We start from the raw sequence: 18,435 nt of genomic DNA, 5'->3' as shown, positions 1-18,435 counted from the left end.
TGAATGGGAGAAATATTTGCCAGTGATACATCTGATAAGGGTTTAATATCCAAAATATATAAGAAACTCATACAACTTAACATCGAAAAAACAATCCAATTAAAAAACGGGCAGAAGACCTAAATAGATATTTCTCCAAAAAGGACATATAGATGGCCAAGAAATATAAGAAAAGATGTTCAACATCACTAATCATCAGAGAAATGCAAATTAAAACCACAATGAGATATCACCTCATGCCTGTTAGAATAGCTGTCATCAATAGATCAACAAACAAGTATTGGCAAGGATGTGGAGAAAGGGAACCGTGGTATATTGTTGGTGGGTCTGCAAATTGGTGCAGCCACTATGGAATACAGTATGGAGATTCCTCAAAAAATTAAAAATAGAACTACCGTATGATCCAGAAATCCCACTTCTGGGTATCCAAAGAAATTCAAAACACTAATTTGAAAAGATATATGCATTCCTATGTTCATTGCAGCATTATTTACAATAACCAAGATATGGAAGCAACCTGTGTGTCCATTGATAGAATACTGGATAAAGAAGACATGCTCCATAAATACTCACCATAAAAAAGAATGAAATCTCACCATTTGTGAAAACATAGATGGACCTAGAGTGTATCATGCTAAGTGAAATAAGTCAAAGACACTACAATTTCACTTATATGTGAAATCTTAAAAACAAACTAAATAAGCAAAACAGAAAGAAATATAATAATAGAGAACAAACCGATGGTTGCTAGATGGGAGGGTTTGGGGGCCTGGGTGAAAAAGATGAAGGAATTAAGAATTGGCAGTTACAAAACAGTCACAGGGATGTTAAGTACAGCAGAGAGGATAGAATCGATCATACTGTAATAGCTATACATGGTACCAGATAGGTACTAGAGTTATCGGGGGGATCGATTCTTACGTTAATGTAAATGTCCAACCACTATGCCGTATAACTGAAAGTAATATAATATTGAATGTCAACTATAAGTGAAAAAATTTTTTAATTAAAGAAAAAAAAAAAGAAGCCTTGAGCTAGACAATTAGGACCGAAATGAGCAATACATTAAAAATTAATCTATGGCAATGAAGTATGCTTAGAGAAGCTGGTGATTTTGGGGTGCCATAAAAGTGACAGTAACCTGAAGCACTCGGCCCATCTTTACAAATGTAGTTATCTAGAAAAATGCCTTTTAAAAATTGAGTACACACCTCTGCCATAGAGTGGAATGGTAAAATAAAATTTTCAAACCTTGTTTCTGATATAAAACAAAACTGCCATGACATTTGACAAGATCAATTGAATTTGCGAACCACACATTTCAAATAATTTCATCTATAACACCTTTCCCAATGTGTCCCTAAGGGCATGGACAGGGAAATGCAGAGATGAGAAATCAGCGTCATCACGAGTCTGCTTACCTTGTCCCCCGATACAAGGCAGTTCCCACCGGTGCTCCAGGTGAGGACAGTGATGTCGGCAGTGTGTGTTGGGGGGACTGCGTGCTGCTCCTTGTCCTGCTTATTAAACACAATCACTTCTCCAGTCTCCCAGCCAACAGCCAGGATCAGCCGTGTCGGGTGCCAGCACAGGGAAGTTACCCGGAACGATCTCTCAACATGTGTATCGGGCACGCGCTCTCCCTATGACAGACAAAAGGTAAATCCCATATTACAGAGAGGGGGCAGCTACTCTAAGAATTTCTGGCTAATCAACAGAATCAGCATTAGCTAAAAGACATAAAGAGCTGTTTATTAAGGAAAGGTTCTATTGAATTTTCACAAAAACATGAATTTGCTCCTAGCTGAGCTATGAAAACATAAGGTTAACCACACTGACCAGCTTATCAAGGAACATGACCTCATACAGCTGCTTGGTAGCTAGCTAGCATTTTAATGGATTCCAATAAAACTTTATTTATGAAAACAAGTGTTAGGCCAGTAGGTAAAGTTTGTCCACCCCAAAGTTCTCAAAGTGTTGTCAGATGACCCCAAGGGCCTTTTTGGGTCTTCAAGGCCAAAGTTATTTTCAGAATGACACTAAGAAGTTATTTGCCTTGTTTACGTTCATTCTCTCACTGGTGTATAATGGAATTTTCCAGAGGCTATGTGACATGTGATGATGTTATTGTTCTGATAGCTAATGGAATATGTACTTCCATATTCTTGTTTTCTAGAATTTTCTAAAGAAACAGGTTTATGGTATAAACATGTAGGTTTTCAGAGATTAACTCAGTTTGTTCTCAGTACTTCTATTGGACTCTTTCTAGTAATCTCTAGTTATACCTCCTACATCTGTGACCCTCGTTATCATCTAATATATCATTACTTAGAAATCCTAAAGTTTTCCTTGTACCAATTAGAAACATAAGAAATACACTTTGTTTTATAGTAGTATTTAAAACGTTTTTTTAATTTTAATTTTAAGTTTTTGTCTAAAATTGGTATTATTTTGGAATTTAATATTTATCCTAAAGAAAATTTTATAATATATATTGGAGAGTTCTCTGCCTCCTAAAAGGGAGGAATCTACTCCAAAGAAGCTGGGCGACACTGTGTTTGGTGCTAGGGCTGGACTAACACGAGAGCTGATGGGGGCTCTGGCTGAGCTTCCATCTATGTAGGGGCCAAAGACTGATGTGTGTCACAGATGAGACACCAGCAGGGTTTGCTCTTACGTGGAGGTAGGGAAGGACTTCCTCAGGAAGTACTACTGAGCCACTTTTGTCTGGAAGCAAAAAGGCTGAGGGAGACTCTCCCGTGCAGAGGGCATGGCACGGGCAGCGTTGGAAGGCCGAGGAAGGCCTGGCATGTGTGCAGTGTGGGAGGAGCAGCACCATGTGAGAGGCAGACGAGCCGGGCCTCGGAGAGCACCGGGGGTCATGGTAGGGATTTCTGTCCCCACCCGAAGAGCAATTCTGGGGTGGAGAAGGTGAGAGCAGGGAGCGATTCCATTTATGATTCCAAAAGATGGCTCTGCCCCACGTAGGGAATGGGTGGGGGGCCTCGAGGACGCAGCTGCTGCAGTAAGAAAGCTGTGCTGGTTGGCCAGAGGCTCCAGTGGGAAACTGGGAGAATCTGGCCACGGATTATAAGGTGGGGAGGAGGAGTCACTGTTACTCCTAGGCCCCCAACCTGGGCATTGGGATCCAGAACACTCAGCCTTTGAAAGGAAGTATGGGGCAGGGGATGGTGGGTCAAAGTTCAGTTCACTTTGGACTCACAGAGTTTGAGATCTGTTTGAAACATTCAGATGTCCAGTGGGCAGCTGGATTTCTAAGTCTGCAGCTCAGAGGGGACTTATGGGCGGGAGACTTAGGTTTGTAAGTCATCCACTGATAGATATAGGTTTGTAAGTTGTCCATCACAGGAGGAGGAGGAAATAGAGGGAGAAGAGGCCTGGACAAGCTCAAGGCATGCCATCGGGGAGGAAGGCTGGATGAAGGAGGCAGGGTGGAGGAAAGCCTCTGTGAGTTACACAGCATGTTTCCTGGAGGACTTTACAAGAGTGTGGAGCAATGTGGAGATGAGATATCAGATAAGGACTCAAAAGCACATAGGACATGTTATGTTATGCAGACATCACCGATGACTCTAGATGCTTGGGTGAAATTTCAGGGCAACAGTAGGACTACAGAAGGCCGAGGAGTGAGTGGGAAGGAAATCTGATTTTCTTCGTTAAGTATAAGGTGCGTTGTATGCTAAGAATTTGTGTGTGGGGCATTGGAAGTTTGAGGAGCTTCTAGAAAATTTCTGCTGTGGGTTGAATTGAGAAAATTCGCAAAAAGATATGTTGAAATCCTACCCTTTAATACCCATGCTATGACTATCTGAAAATAAGGTCTTTGCAGATGAGCAAGTTAAGATGAGGTCATTAGGGTGGGCTCTAATACAATGTGACTGTATTCTTAATAGAAGAGGAACCAGACACGCAGAGGAGATGGCCCTGTGATGACGGAAGGAGAGGCATGAGTGGTGCAGGTACAAGTCAAGGATTGCTGGCAACACCGGAAGCAAAGACAAACCATAAAACTGATCCTCCCTTGGAGCCTTCAGGGAGCAAGGCCCTGCCAACCCCTTATTTCGGACCTGTGGCCTCCGGAACTGGGAGAGAATATATTTCTGCCGTTTTAAGGCACTCAGTATGTAGTCATTTGTTATGGCAGCTATAGGAAACTAATAGTTTGGTCAATGTGAGTAAACAGGATATTGGATTGGGATGGATAGACAAGGCTGAGGGGCCATTTCTTGTTGGTGACCATGAATTCATTGTGGAGTCTGTCTTAAGTATTTCTAAATATCTCCCCAAACCTAAATTGCTGAGGTCAAAGAATATCCACAAAATAGGGCCTTAAGATACTGGGAGTTAGGACCTAAGAACACACACACACACACACACACACACACGCACGCACGCACGCACATGCACCCCATCCCCACCCTCATAAACACTCCTTACCATATAACCCAACACCCCACACCCCAAACTCCCCACTCATACCACACCCCCACACCCCCACCTCTCCTCCCCTCCCACACACACCCCACCCCACCCCCTTTGCACCCACACACATACCCTACACACATACCGCCCCCCTCCCCAAGACACACACAAGAAAACAAGAGAGAAAAGAGCCAGAGCTACTGAAGTTAGAATCGTTGCTTCCTGGTACTCACTTGTTCCAGGTATATGTCCACACTGCCTCCCGAGGTTGTACTGACAGAGGCGACTGCCAGGAATGGATGAACAGGGTGCCAACTGATGTGCGAAGGAGACCCAACTGCATCTGGGGCTTCTATTCGGTGGTCAAAATAGAGCGCCATGATGAAACTCAGACCTAGTCGGGGTTGAAACCTGTAGGGGAAAAAGCAACTCAGTCCTGTGGTTTTGAACAAACCTATACTCATAAGACATTCAGCAACTTATAAATGCACCTTCACACCGATGCAGGCAATTTTATGTGGAAGAGACCTCAAACAGGAAAAAAATATTAGAACCAAGGGATTGGCCCTGCAATGATCCAGGGCATGATGGAAAACAGTAAAACTTACTGACATCAAAACAACAAAGAAAAACCCTGCTGCCTGGACATGTATACTCCTTGATCATTTATATTCAAATCATAATAAGAATAATTTATAAGCAAAAGTTCAAACCAAATAAAAGCAAACTGTTTTATAAAGAGAAATGTAAAGAAAAACCTAGTACTCAATTTCTGATAAAGCTTGAAAACCAAGGCTGTCTTCACATCCAACTCTCAGGTAGGAGAAGGCAAAAGGATTCTTTCGTTAGAGCATTAAGAAAACAAACCCACAGAACTATGGAGAAATTGAACTTCATTAGTTACAGGACCTTCTTTCTTTTTTCCGTCCTTCCTGCATTTCTCTCTCTTTCCTGGAAAAGATGTGCATACTGCCCCTTTGCAAGAGGAGTAGGATAGTGAATGAAATGAGTCAACTTCTGCCCAATTTTCCATACCCTAGTCAGTTTGGGGAAGTTAACTGATGGAGAAGAGAATGTGTGTGGGGTGGTTTGCTCTCATTTAAAATTATTCAACTTCATAAGCATTAGGATGGCTATTATCAGAAAAATAGAAAATAACAAGTGTTGGTGAGGATGTAGAGGAACTGGAACTCTTGTGTGTTGCTGGTGGATATATAAAACAGTGTGACCGCTATGGAAATGGTGGTTCCTTAAATATTTAACATAGAATTACCATATGGTTCAGAAATTCCAGTTCTGGGTATAGACTCAAAGAACTGAAAGTAGGGACTTGAACAGATATTTGCGCACCAATATTCATAGTGGTATTATTCATAGTAGCCAAAAGGTGGTAACAATCCAAATGTTTACCGATGATGAATGGATAAACAAAATGTGGCATTTATACAATGGACTATTATTCAGCCAAGGAAGGAAATTCCGACACATTACATCATGCATGAACCTAGAAGACATTATACTAAGAGAAATAAGCCAGACACATAATAAAATAATGTATGATTCCACTTATGAGGTACCTAGAATAGTCATAGAGACAGAAATTCATAGAGACAGAAAGTAGATTGGTGGTTGCCAGGGTCTGCTGGGGTGGTGGGCTAGTGTGTTTCATGTACACAGGGTTTCGGTTTGGTGACATGGAAAAAGTTCTGGAGATGGTGGTGATGGTTGCACAACAATGTGAATGTATTTAATGACACTGAACTACATACTTAAAAATGGTTAAAATGACAAATTTTATATTATGTATATTTAACCACACCAAAAATATTATGCAGCAATTATTCAACACCTGCAAAGTTCTATCACTCTATCAGAGTAGGGGATGGACTATGCTGTTTGCTTTTAACCATGAAGCAGTTGTATCAGAGGAAGACTTGAAGACTCAGTTTAGATCTAGGGAAGGAAACCCTGTTCAGTGAGAAGCTGGAAGGCATGTGGGTACAAGCGTACAGTCACATTTCAAGTGTTTACCTTTTTATTATGAATAAATACCCTGAACACTAAACAAAGGCACAATTTTCAGGATTGTGCTCTCACCACCACAAACTGCAGAGCAACCTATTCAGGACATCTGGTGGAGCAGCCGGGCACCAGTTGGAAGAGCAGGAGGGTAGGTGACTGGTGTCAGGGAAAGCAGCAGGATCCTGGGGTCTCCTGCACACCCATATCACTTAGGGGATATCTACACTGGTTGGGGCTCCAATTTCTTTGAGTAAAGTCCTTATGAGAACCTTCAAACAAAGCCATTAAAAATGAAAATACACCAAACACCTGGCAATTTAATATAGCAAAGGAAACCTTCTAAAGTGAGTTTTAACGTGTGGTCAATCAAGTGTCTAAATTCTAGACTAAAGGAAATTCGTATTCATATTTAACAAGTTTACTTTGTGAAAAATGAGTAACATGTTAATTTTGTAATGATGGAGAATTATAATAGCACTTGAAAAAGGTAAAATTTGATTTCCTCTGTATTTTTTATTTCAAACATCACTTTGTAATAAACATGTATGCCAACAGATCTTCACATTACTTTTTTCCTGCCGGGGGCTCTCCCAGAGGCTCTCTCCCTCACATCCATCCTTCGCTTCTCAAGAAGCCTCCTTTCCTCCAGGGAGTCTTGGTACTTGCCTTCTAGGTTGTTCTGTGCTTCTACCCAGTGTCCCTGTATAACCCTGTACTTCTCCATCGCTGTATTTTGACTTCATCGGAAATGTGTTTGAACTACTGTTCTCTACTTCCAACCAGATTATCTGCCTCACAGGTGGAAAACTGCTGGATCATCCCCAGGCCCTAGAACTGTGCATTGCACAGAACAGGCCCCTAGTAAGTGAATCCCTGATGAAGATATTAGCAAGGAAAGCTGTAAAAAGTGGCTTACAGGCCAGGGTGAATGAGTACATTTTCATACAATATATGATTGTTCATCATTCCTTTCACGTGTGTGCATTTTAACATTTTCTACAATGAATAATTATAAGTTACCAGAGTAAACACAAGGAGAGACGACTAACAATAAAATATGACATCTATAATGGCATTATTTTAGAAACAAGAGCACTTCTTTTCCTTAAAAAAGAACCCTGGGTCTCTAGAACATAAAAGCATTTGGTAAACGTACAAACTGGGGGGGAGAGGGGAAGGAAAAAACTCCATTTATTTTAATCAATTTGCTTCTCTCAGCTACAGCCGTCCAAAGTCTCCACCGCCTCCACTGACCAACTTTTGAGAAAGAATGTGTTAAGCTCATTCAACCAAGGGGTTCGTGGTACTCAGGCTAATTTAGCTGGCATTACTGATTGGAGATACTGCACGAGGGAACCGGAAAAACTTTGGGGCAAAAGGCATTGAGTGGAGAGGCGTGGGGGACAGGCACTACTGGCCACCCTGGAAAGCCTCACCCTCTAGGCCACAGCTCCTAGGCCTGGGGACGTGCGGGGTCAGAACTGCATCTCGTAGACATGAAAGAAAGCCATCGCTGGTTGGGACGGTGCGGCTCCACTGGGCCGCAAGATTGACCGCGCAGAAAGGTGGTTTCATCTCTCCCTACTCTGGGTTACCCGTAGCTCTGCTAGCGTCGCCAACCTCCCAACCGGGTCGGCTCCTCTGGGGCTCGCACCGCCATGCGGCCTTCAATCAGACTTGGACTGCGCCTGAGGTGTCCATCATCTAGCGCTGACCGCTCGGGGCCGCGCCCGGTACCGCCTAGCCGTGACCTACCCGCGAGGGGCCACGGGAGATCTGCCGAAGCTTGATTTCCGGATGAAAATAACCTGGGAGAGTGCGGGATGGGGTTTGGCTCGCCTAGTCGTTGCCCTATTCCCAGGCCCCACTGCATCCCAGCCCCTTCCCGTCCCCGCCGGGTCATTGTCCTCCTCCAGCGCCCTGCCAAACCGCTCCCCACCCCCCGCCCGTCACTATCCGAGCCCCTCCTCCGCCCTATCTCGTCGTAGCTCTTCTTCGAGATCCCGGCCTCCGACCCCTAACACCCGGCCTCCTGCGGCCGTAGCCCCAGACCTCTCTCACCTTCGCAGGGTCACTGCGCCGCCGCGCGTTGCCGGGACAACGGCAGCTCCCGGTATACGGAAACAGCCGAAGGTAAACTAGGCGGACGCCGAAAGCGCCCGAAGCTTCTCGAGAGGCCGAAAAAAGTCGAAGACGATCGGAAACGTTCCTGCGGCGCGGAGCGCAAGTTTTTCCTATGGGTTCCCTCCCGCGGCGAGTTCCAACAGTGCTGCGGAGCAGTTTCTCCCCATCGCAGCCACCGTTAAGGATCAACAATGGAAGCTCGGAAACGGGGCCAAGAGGCCAGATGCCGTTCTGTGCAGAGAAGGGAGGCTAGCGAAATTCTTCTAGGGGTGATGGCGATGCAAAGCCTCTTGGGACTCGCTCCCGTAGTTACACCTTGCCAACCGCTAGGTCGGGCGGGAGGTGGAGGAAGGCAGCAGAGACTGGGAGAGAAACGGAACGCCATCTTCTTTAAGAGTCTTTCTTTGACTAATCTTATTGCTGCTGGGTCTTCTGGACCCCATTACCGTTTCTAGGCTGTGCTTTGGTCTCTAGGAGGAGTTGGTTCAAACTCCTCCAATTGATTCCTTGAAGTTATTAGGTAATATGTGTTCAATGCTTGGGGGCGAGGGGGAGGGGCGCATGTGGACGCCTCTGGCTAGAAAATGGTAACCAGCGATATGGATTCATCAGATAGAAACCAACCAGATTCGTGGCGCCTGACTGCATTCCCAAAGGCATTAGCAACATTCGCTATGACCTTGTGGTCAGGTGTGGTTAAGCTAACTTTGAAAGTAGCTTTGAAAAACAAAGCAGTGAGCCTTTTGAGCCATGCTTCTCTTGCTCAGGTTTGTTTCCACGTCTGAAAGTGTCCTTTCTCTTCTAACAAAACTTTTCTACTGTAAAAAGTCATGTCATTAAAAAAATAATACTTTCTACAGCAAAGGGGTACACATTGTTAAATGAAAAATTCTAAGAGGAAAATGTAGGTATTACTGGATGAGATCGAATTGGTTCCGGATCACATTCTACAAGGGAGTCTTTTGTTAAAACTCCATTTTCATAAACACTAGAAATTTTTATTGAATAAAGTTGACATACATTTTCTAAGTTTATGGTATACAGCGTGTTGCTTCCGTACATTTATATATTGTAATATGATTGCCCATGTAGCTTTTTTCCACATTACTATAGTACAATATTGTCTATATTATGTTGTGCATCAGATCTCTATGGCTTATTTACTACTTCATACAAGTTAGTATCCTTAAACACATCTTTGCTCTTCCCCCATAAACACTAGAACTTAAAAAGCACTCTTTTATCTCCCTAATGAAGAAAAAGGGCTAAGAGCGCAGCACCACCCGCTACGCTAAGGAACTTCGAAAGCACACACTCAATGGCTTTATCTGCCTCAAGTTAACACTTCCAACACTTTTCCTTTTGCGCGGGATTCAAGACTTGGAGCTGAGGCTGTGTTTCTTCTCACGCATCCGTCAACACTGCCCCAGCCAATCACAGCCCGGGCACTGACTCTATTGGCTGTCGGTTCACCAATCCGGAGAGACGCACGAGCTTGCAAGACCTCGAGGCGGTGTCACAACATTACCCGCGTCGCAGACCCACCTCCCGCCTCCGCCCAGCGTCTGTGCGTGCAAGAGCGCGCGCCTGCTGTTGGCCAATGGAAGTGCCCCTAGAGGAAGACGTTCACTGAAAATTTCGGGCGTGCTCGTCCCCGTGGGCGTCGCCCCTCCTCAATCCGCGCACCCACAGCGAGGCCCCGCCCTGTGCACCGCCCCTGCGGTCTCTGCCGGCCGCCGTAGCCGGAACTGCTGCTGAGCGCGGCGGGTAGGGTCTCCAAGGAGGCTGAGCTGTGGCACCACGGGCGTCTGCAGCCAACTAGCCGCACCCCAGCTGCCGAGGAAAGGTTCCGGGGCGAGCTTTGCTCGGTGACTGTATCCCAGGCGGGAGCACCACACCGGCGTCGCGGCCTCGCTATAGCCGGCGCTCAGGGCTCGGGGCTGCCCAGCCCGGCCGGATCTGTGGGCGCCCGGGAGGCCCCCGGGGGGCCCGGGAAGCCAGGCTGCTGCGGGGCATTGATGAAAAAGGTGACCAGAGGTTGGGGCTCGGTAGGGGTGGGCCACCTCGACAGCTATCACGGCGAGGCCAGCTCCCAGCTGGAGCGGGGCTGCGGGGGAGAGGCCTGCGTTGTTGCCGCGGTGGTTACGTACTGAGTATTTTGTCGGAGCGTCTCCGGGGAGCCCAGACCGAGAAGTGTTGCATTGACAGTACGCTTTGTGTGCATCCAGAAATCGACCCGAGAGGGAGGGTTTTGTTTTTCCTTCCCGAAACGTGACAAATGTTGTCGAGCCGGGATTGGGCTTGCGGTGATTCCACCTCTGCACGATCAGGAAGTACTATTGGAGGTTTTCGCTAAAAGGTTTCCGTCTCCATGTTTTCCTTTTCCCCCAGGGGAAAATTCTGAAATGTGTCAGTATCCTTTTAATTCTGAAGGAACACGTCCTTCTAAAAGTGTTGAGTTTAGTGTTTTCCTATACTCAACCTGGCAAATGGGCAAATTTATTCTTTTGTGGATGATGTATGTTTTACCTGAGCCCTGCGTTGACAGCAGGTAGCTTTGGGATGACAGGCCCCTGGAAGTAGGGTTTTCCACGTTATAATCCAGAGCAAGGCCCTTTGGAATATTTTCAGGTTACTTAAGTAGAAACGGATAAGTTGGGAAATGAATAGTGAGAAGTCCTGTGTAATGAAGTCCTTTAAGTTTGGATATTTGTCTTGTGTAGTTCTATTCTTTGACGGGTTTAAAAAGAACTACAATGAATTTAAATGATTTATAAGATCATTTACAACAGATAAAAACTGTTTACAGATCATTTTGTGACAATACATCAGAGCAATAGTAGGTATAACTTCGATTTTTACTCATTTACAAATTTTGGTATGTGAGGCCCTTGCCCCTGTTACTCTTTTGTTAGTCTCATGCCTTGTTCTAGTTTTCCTTTTAAATGGAAATATTGTGGTCCTCAGCAGTTGTGTTGAGGTTGTCAGACACAGTTTGGGCATAGCATCAACACCTGTTGAGGAATATAATACCTTTCTTGCTTCATCGCACATACATATTAATATTTCTGGACTTGAAATTTTGATAGATACCAGAATCTATTTGTGAGTGGGTCTCCCTTCTGGGCTACAAACATTTTGAATCCTCACATTTTGACATTTGTTGTTGACATTTCACACAGCGGTGGGTAACAAAGTTAATGGAATAATTTTATTGATGGTTACCAAGAGTTTTAACACATTTCTCTTTTACCCATTCTTACATTTGGACCTGGACTTAACTGCTGTTCCTTTCACGGTTGCTCTAACCTGTATAGTGCAGTAGGCTCCTTTGTTGCAAAAAAAAAAAAAAGAAAAAAGAAAAAAAATGTTTAATTTGTAAATCCCCGCAGGAGCACACAGCTCCCACCCTGGGAAGCAAGATTGCCAGAAACCTCGAGCTTATTATTCTTTATGTCTGTTTAAAAATAAGCAGGCGGACAGGCAGCCGCGGGCCACTATGGAGTTCCCTGTGCACGCAGGCGAGCCCGCGCCTCTCCTCTGCGAGGGTGGATCCGGGTCCCTCGCCCCCGTTCCAGGGTCAACTTTGGGGGCCAGCGTGCGGTGCAGGTGCGCGGGCCCAGAGCCCCGCGCGTTTTAGAAGGGTGGGGAGGGGTGGGGTCGGGGGGCGCGGGCGCGGAGGCCCTGCGGGCCCAGGCAGCGCGGGGAGCAAGGCCGGAGCGCAGGCTGCTTGTCGCTCAGGCCATGAGCCGTGGCCCCGCCGGGTAGGTGGTCCCGGGCCACTACGCTGGGATCCCAGAACCTAAACCTCGAACCCCGAACCCGGACCCCGCCGGGCTGGGGCGCCGCGCGGGCAAGGCCATCCGGGCGCGGCCACAAGCTGCCGCTCGCCGCCCGGGCGCCGCTGTGTCCTGGGCCACGGGGTCCGGGCAGGGGTCCAGGCCGGGGTTCGGGGTCCCGGGGTGCGGGCTCGACCGGGCGGCGGCGGGCGGGCCGCGGGAGGACCTGGAACAAACAACGGCGGCCATGTTGAGAGGGAGGCGGGTGGCTAAACTTCGCGGCGGCTCTGGGCCGCGCTGGCCTCACCGGGGTCCCTCTCCTCTCCCGCAGGATGACAGTGAAGTTGGGAGACGGCGGCGGCGGGGAGGAAGGGCTCAAGAGGCTGGGCAAGAGGGCAGCCGATGAGGACGCGCTGGAGGGAGAGGGTGCCGGCAGCGGGGACGCGGCCGAGGACAGCGGTGGCACAAAGAGGGACGGCAAGACCCCCCGGGGCGGCGGCGGCGGCCCCCCGGCCCCCGCGGGAGGCCCGCAGGCCCAGTCTCCGCCGCCCGCCTGTCCCCAGGACCAGCACCACTTCCTTCGGTCCAGCGTGAGGCCTCAGAGCAAGAGGCTCAGGAAGGACTCGTCCTGCGCAGGGGGGAGCAGCAGCGCCGGTAGCTCCGGGCCCCGCGGAAAAGGTACTGGGGACCCCAGCCACTTCCAGGGTCGCACTGTGCTTGCCTCCTGGCCTCCACCCCATTTCTCGATCCTGCTCACGCATCGGTCCAGTACTCACTTGGGGTGGCACTCTGGAGGGGATGTGCCCCTTTCTCCTCCAAAAAGGCTGTCTCTGTATATAAACTATGCTAAGAGGCAGACATAAGTGTCCTTTCTTTAGACTAATACAATAGGTTCCCGAATGTTGTTTTTTCCCTCAAAGGATCATTTATGATTTATATGGTAGACTATTTTACACAGCAGACAATAGTTTAGAAATGTGAAGAGAAAATACCTGCGATATCTTTGCCAGAGGTCGCATGGTGGAAATACAACAAAGGAATGGGCTTTTGAAACTCATTTGGGGGAAGATTAATAAGAAGCCAAAAGTGATGCCAGGGTTTGACTTGGGCTCATCACTGTCTGCTTCAAGTATTCTAGGCTCAAGTAGTAAAGGCATCAAGATGTGGACCTTGGAGTTTCCTGCCATGGAAAGGATCCCCCTTAAGTAGTAGGTAGTGAAAACATGTGTGGCCTTGATATAAGTGAGCAATAGTCTACAGTGTTTGTCACAGTATTCAGAGGACATTGAGAATATTACAGCTTGACTAGGGTCTCTACCAAAATAATAAGAAAACCATGTGTCAGTTTTGTTCCTGATGTGCTGGTTCTTCATTGTTTTCTGCTTTTATCTGTTTCTGTTTCAGCATTCTGCTTTTCCTGAATTGTACAAGGGAACTGCTCTTAACATCCTTTTTGTTTTAGGGCAAGTCTGCAGCACTTTCGCAAGTATATGACGTCAATTTCCAGTGAATTTTGCGTGAAAAACCTCAACTCCTTGGGAATGGTCATTTAAATTTATTTAGATGGTCCTGGTAGTTTTAAAAAGGAAATATTTCAGAAGCTAACAGAGAACACATTTTGTAGATTTATAGCAAAAGTGTAACATTGAGCTTGCTTTTTCTGCCTCATTCTCAACCGAGGGCTACCCTCTGAAATCATGGATTTACTCATTTTTTGGTAAAGCATTTTGGTATAAGTATTTTTTATTTAAAGATGTAAATGTAAGGTAATTTAGTTTATTTCAGAAACTAAAACTTACCTCATATAAGTTTATTTTGAATGATAGTTGAATCATTAGGAAAATATTAATTTGTTTTTATGGCTTCATTTGTTTTGTGAAAAATAGTTTTCGTTCCTAATTATAGATATGTCTTAGTTATTATGTGTAAGCTCCTGGGGTGCCTTTGAGGGTTTGTTTGTGGCTGGATCTGGATCTGGAGTCCAGTCAGAGTTCACTGCCTTGTCACCCTGACCCTCTACTCTGACCTTGGTCTGCTCACTTGATCTCTTGAATATGCTTTTCTATCAGAGAGGCGGTCTCACCTGTTAAATGAGGAACAGCAGTGAGTGCTCCACTTTCTCAAAGTGTGATTGAAGTTTGGCTGCAAGATGAGAGGAGGAGCTTGGGTGAATGCACTCTTATCTGTAAATGGCTTCCTGTATTTGAGATGCTGAAACTTGAGTGGTCAGTTTGTATATATATGTGTGTATATATGCGTGTGTGTGTGTGTGTATACATATATATATATATTTTTTTTCTTTTTGCCTTCTCTCAAATTCCACCCCCTCTCCTCCCATAGGACAGCAACATCCCTTTGAGAACTGGATCTCTGAAGGCGGGGCATCTGCCCCCCCCCCCCCCACGTGTTTGCAGCACTCACTGGGACCTGGCGCACCAGGGACCTGACTCACCCTAGGCCTGGCGCACCCGGGGTATGGTCTCTGGCTCCACGTGGGGTGCAAACCCAGGACCTTTTGCGTGTAAAGCAGATGTGCTAACCCCTACACTATGGAGCCACCCGGTCAGTTATATTTTTGGCAGTTAGGTGATGAGGGGAAGTTTGCTTTGGTTTGCCTAGTTGATTGTGACTTGCTTAGATGGTATAGGTATCCTGGATTAGCCTTGTATCAGTATCAAATCCTTGATGCTTCTGTTCTTGGTTCCTGTCTCCAGTGTGGCTTAGAGCAGCAATTGACTTTCTGTTAATAAAATGGAAATTTGTTAGAATTCGTGCGTCTCGTGAATAATGCATTCTCCTATTTTAGCAAGAAAATATTTAAAGTAAACCATAATGGTGGCTCTTAAGAGAGGAAGAGTAGGAAGTTGTCCCCTTTGCTTCATAGAACTTCTTGGCTTGCTATCAGGGTGGCCATTAGCTCCTCTTGACTGTGATCTGCTTGGGCTACCAGGATCCTTTGGATGCACTTCTCCACACCCAGGACTTCCCCCTCCTTGTGCCTCAGGGCAATCTCTGCTCCCTTAGAGCTTTCATTAACAACAGAAAAGAAGATCTGGTGTGATAGCATGCCCCTAACCTTTGAAAACTATTCTTAGAGGAGCATTTGTCTTTCAGACTGGAAATCTCCACCTGGGGTGGTGAGCATGGATCAGTAAGGAAATGAACAGTCTGGCAGGTACTCAGATTTGGTCCTTGTTCATAACGTTGATGAAATGCCCTAAGAACTTAACTATTGTTTATATCAAGTAGCCCATAGTAAAATTGGTTTCATTATATATCGTTTTGTTTAAAGTTGCAGAACGTGTCGATATTAAGCGATGACTTCCTATACTGGCATTTTTAGTTTTTCTCTTCAGAAAAATATATTTTTATGCATAAGGAATAATCACAGTGCAGTCATTGGGGGTTCCTTTGATTGATTACTTATTGCTCTTGGCAGTTTCAGTCTTAACGTGTGAGAACCTTGCAGTAAATTTGGATAAGACTGGAGAAAGGGAAGTCCTCCTTTCTTTGATTATCTCTACACAACTTTTTTTTCTCTGTAATAACAGACTATTTCAACTTCAATGAAAAATAATTTTTTCTGGTATAATTTTGAATTCTTTTTGAATCGATAAAGGGAAAATACTGAAGATTTAGCACCTATGTGCCAGGCCTCTTGCATCTGTTTCTTTAGTTTTAAATAGGTGCAGAAACTAAAGTTTGTTGTTTAAATAATACGCTCAACCTAAACAGAAAGTAAGCTGCAGAGGCTTGATGCCAAAACGATTTTCCTGTAGCCCTACCATACTGCCTAGAGTGACCCAAGGACACATTCGAGACTAAAACCCAGAATTCATAGCTCTGTGAGAACATGGACCAGGAAACAAAACCCCTAATGCCCTTCCCCATTTGGCAGTTAGCGATGTGGGTGATTCTGGGCAAACTAGTGCATCTCAATTTGTCTATAAATGGGATAACACCAGTGCCTGCCTCAGCGCAGTAAATACCGCAGTGAGGCCCTGCTGGCCAGTGCTTAGCAGGGTCCTAGTGCCTGGTTGCGGAGTCAGGGCTACAGGCCAAGTCTGAGCAGGTGGACATGGGGGGGGGGCGGCCCTGTGGGGAGGTAGTGGGTAGAGGTCCCAAGAATACCTCCAAGCTGCTTCCCTGTCAGGACAGTTTAGATGACGGGGTGCCCAAGGTGGTGCAGAGTTGGACCCTCAGTTTTCATTGTGTCTTGTCAAACTTTTGTTCTACCCTTCGAGCTAGTCACACAATGTGTCTTTTCCACAATTGAGCCGTGTTGCCCGGTTTTGCTATGCTTATGCTTAGTGATCAGTAAATCACTGTACAGAACTTACATTTTGTATAACCTATGGGCTGCCTGTAGCTTCTAGGTTTTTAAAAGACATCTTATGAAATATCTCATCCTAATTCAGTCAACCTTCGGGAGACTGGAACTTTATGAGAAAGAGGTTCAAATCAGCAGTCAGGAGACCCAGCTTCAACCCGTCTCTCCCAACCCCTGGAGTTGCCATTGGTTGGTTCAGCTGTGGGGCAAAGGAAAAGTTATTCAACATGCCTGAACCTTGGGTTCCTTACTTTCAAAATGAGTCAGATACCAACTGAAGCTGTGCTCACCTTAACACCCGAGGATAAAGGAGTTCATGGTGCAACATGAACTTGCGTCCTGTGTGTTCTCAAAAGGGTGTTCTGGAAGGTAGATTGGCTGAAATCAGAATAGTTCTGTAACTAGGGCTCTGTTTAGCCTTGGCTTTCGGAGAGCACTGGACAGGGAGTGCCCAGAGTGTGCAATCACCCTCCAGGGAGTGCCCAGAGTGTGCAATCACCCTCCAGGGGTGGAACTGTGCATGGTGCCTGGTGTGGCTCCAGTCCTGTCTGCACTGCCATCACTCTCATTCTCCCTTCATCAAGCACCTGGGGCCAGGCCCTGGGCAGCTGGTTGGAGTACAGCTGTGTGAGCTATTAGTCCCTGCCCTCCATACTCTCCAGGGGGGTAGGGAGGTGGGGGGTGGGAGGTGGATACATCAGATCAGAGGCCAGTGCGCTCTTGTTCTTCTGCCTGGTCCAATCCAATAAAAGTTGTTTGATAAAATCAAGTGCAGTGACAGCTGTATGGAGCCACACTGGCCAGCCAAGATGTCAGGCTTTGCTGGAAGCTTTCAGACCTCGTTGGGAGAAGAAGAGGAGGAGGAAAGAGAGGCATTCCTTCGACTCTGTCTAGCACACGCTGGTATATCCTATGTGATGGCTGCCCATAGTGGAAGACAAAATAACCCTGACACATGGTCCTATTGTGTGACAAAGACTCCCTGTGCACAGTAGGTTAGGGCAGCGGTCCCCAACCTTTTTGGTACCAGAGACCGGTGCTCCTATGAGAATCTAATGCCTGATGATCTGAAGGGGAGCTGAGACAGTGATGATAGCACTGGGGGGTGGCTGCAAATCGCTGCAGCTGCAAATACAGATGAAGCGTTGTTTGCTTGCCTGCCGCTCACCTCCTGCTGTGAGGCCCGGTTCCTAACAGGCCATGGACTGGTACCTGTCTATGGCCTTGAGGTTGGGGACCCCTCTGGGTTAGGAGACCTGTGGCCCAGGCTACTTCAAAGATGTGTCACAATGAAGGTCACAAATAGGACAGAGGAAAATATCTTTAAACCAGAGGTTCTTGGTAAATTACTAAGTTCTAGCTGTCTTTGTGGAATTGTCTTTTGCCAACCATATATACTTTAGGATTTCCATTTCATGTGGTACAATTGTGCCTTGTTTTGGATTATATGAAGATATAACGATAATAGAGGAATGATTTCAGATAGTGGAGTCGCAAATGTAAAAATTAGTGTTTTCATAGATGGTGGTGCATAGAACCCTTTTATCATGTTAAATAACTGCAGTGTTCTTAGCACTGAAGAGCATTGTGTGAAATGCCAAAAAAAAGACATTCCCAGGTGAATGTGGTCGGGTTGGGAAATCCAGAATTATCTACAGAAGATCATTAGAAAATCTTCACATTATTTGATGAAGAGGGAATACTTTTTAATAGAAATAATGGTGTGTTTAGTTGTAT

General features: G+C 46.0%; 2 protein-coding genes across 6 annotated transcripts in view; one reads left to right on the top strand and one right to left on the bottom strand.

The window, feature by feature from the left end:
• IFT140 (intraflagellar transport 140) overlaps positions 1-9,085 on the bottom strand; it is an 88,471-nt gene extending 79,386 nt beyond the window's left edge. The window contains exons 1-3 of one of the 2 annotated variants that reach the window (XM_016136626.2): positions 8,527-9,085; positions 4,677-4,854; positions 1,422-1,643 (exon numbers count right to left, since the gene is read on the bottom strand). In XM_016136626.2, the coding sequence (XP_015992112.2) occupies positions 1,422-1,643; positions 4,677-4,823 (369 nt within the window). In that variant the 5' untranslated portion in view covers positions 4,824-4,854; positions 8,527-9,085. Of the gene's footprint in view, positions 1-1,421; positions 1,644-4,676; positions 4,855-7,901; positions 8,301-8,526 lie in introns of those variants that run through there. The other variant, XM_036225239.1, reaches the window with a different exon arrangement.
• Positions 9,086-10,317: 1,232 nt separating this feature from the next.
• The window catches only part of CRAMP1 (cramped chromatin regulator homolog 1), a 58,902-nt gene continuing 50,784 nt past the window's right edge, over positions 10,318-18,435 (top strand). For 2 of the 4 annotated variants that reach the window (XM_036225506.1, XM_016136623.2), the window contains exons 1-2: positions 10,649-12,198; positions 12,700-13,046. In XM_036225506.1, coding sequence (XP_036081399.1) covers positions 12,089-12,198; positions 12,700-13,046 — 457 coding nt within the window. In that variant the 5' untranslated portion in view covers positions 10,649-12,088. Of the gene's footprint in view, positions 10,617-10,648; positions 12,199-12,265; positions 12,354-12,699; positions 13,047-18,435 lie in introns of those variants that run through there. The other 2 variants (XM_016136625.2, XM_016136624.2) reach the window with 2 other exon arrangements.

This window comes from Rousettus aegyptiacus, unplaced genomic scaffold, assembly GCF_014176215.1.
Source record: "Rousettus aegyptiacus isolate mRouAeg1 unplaced genomic scaffold, mRouAeg1.p scaffold_m13_p_8, whole genome shotgun sequence".
NCBI lineage: Eukaryota > Metazoa > Chordata > Mammalia > Chiroptera > Pteropodidae > Rousettus > Rousettus aegyptiacus.
This window is presented reverse-complemented; position numbering and strand designations above follow the sequence as displayed.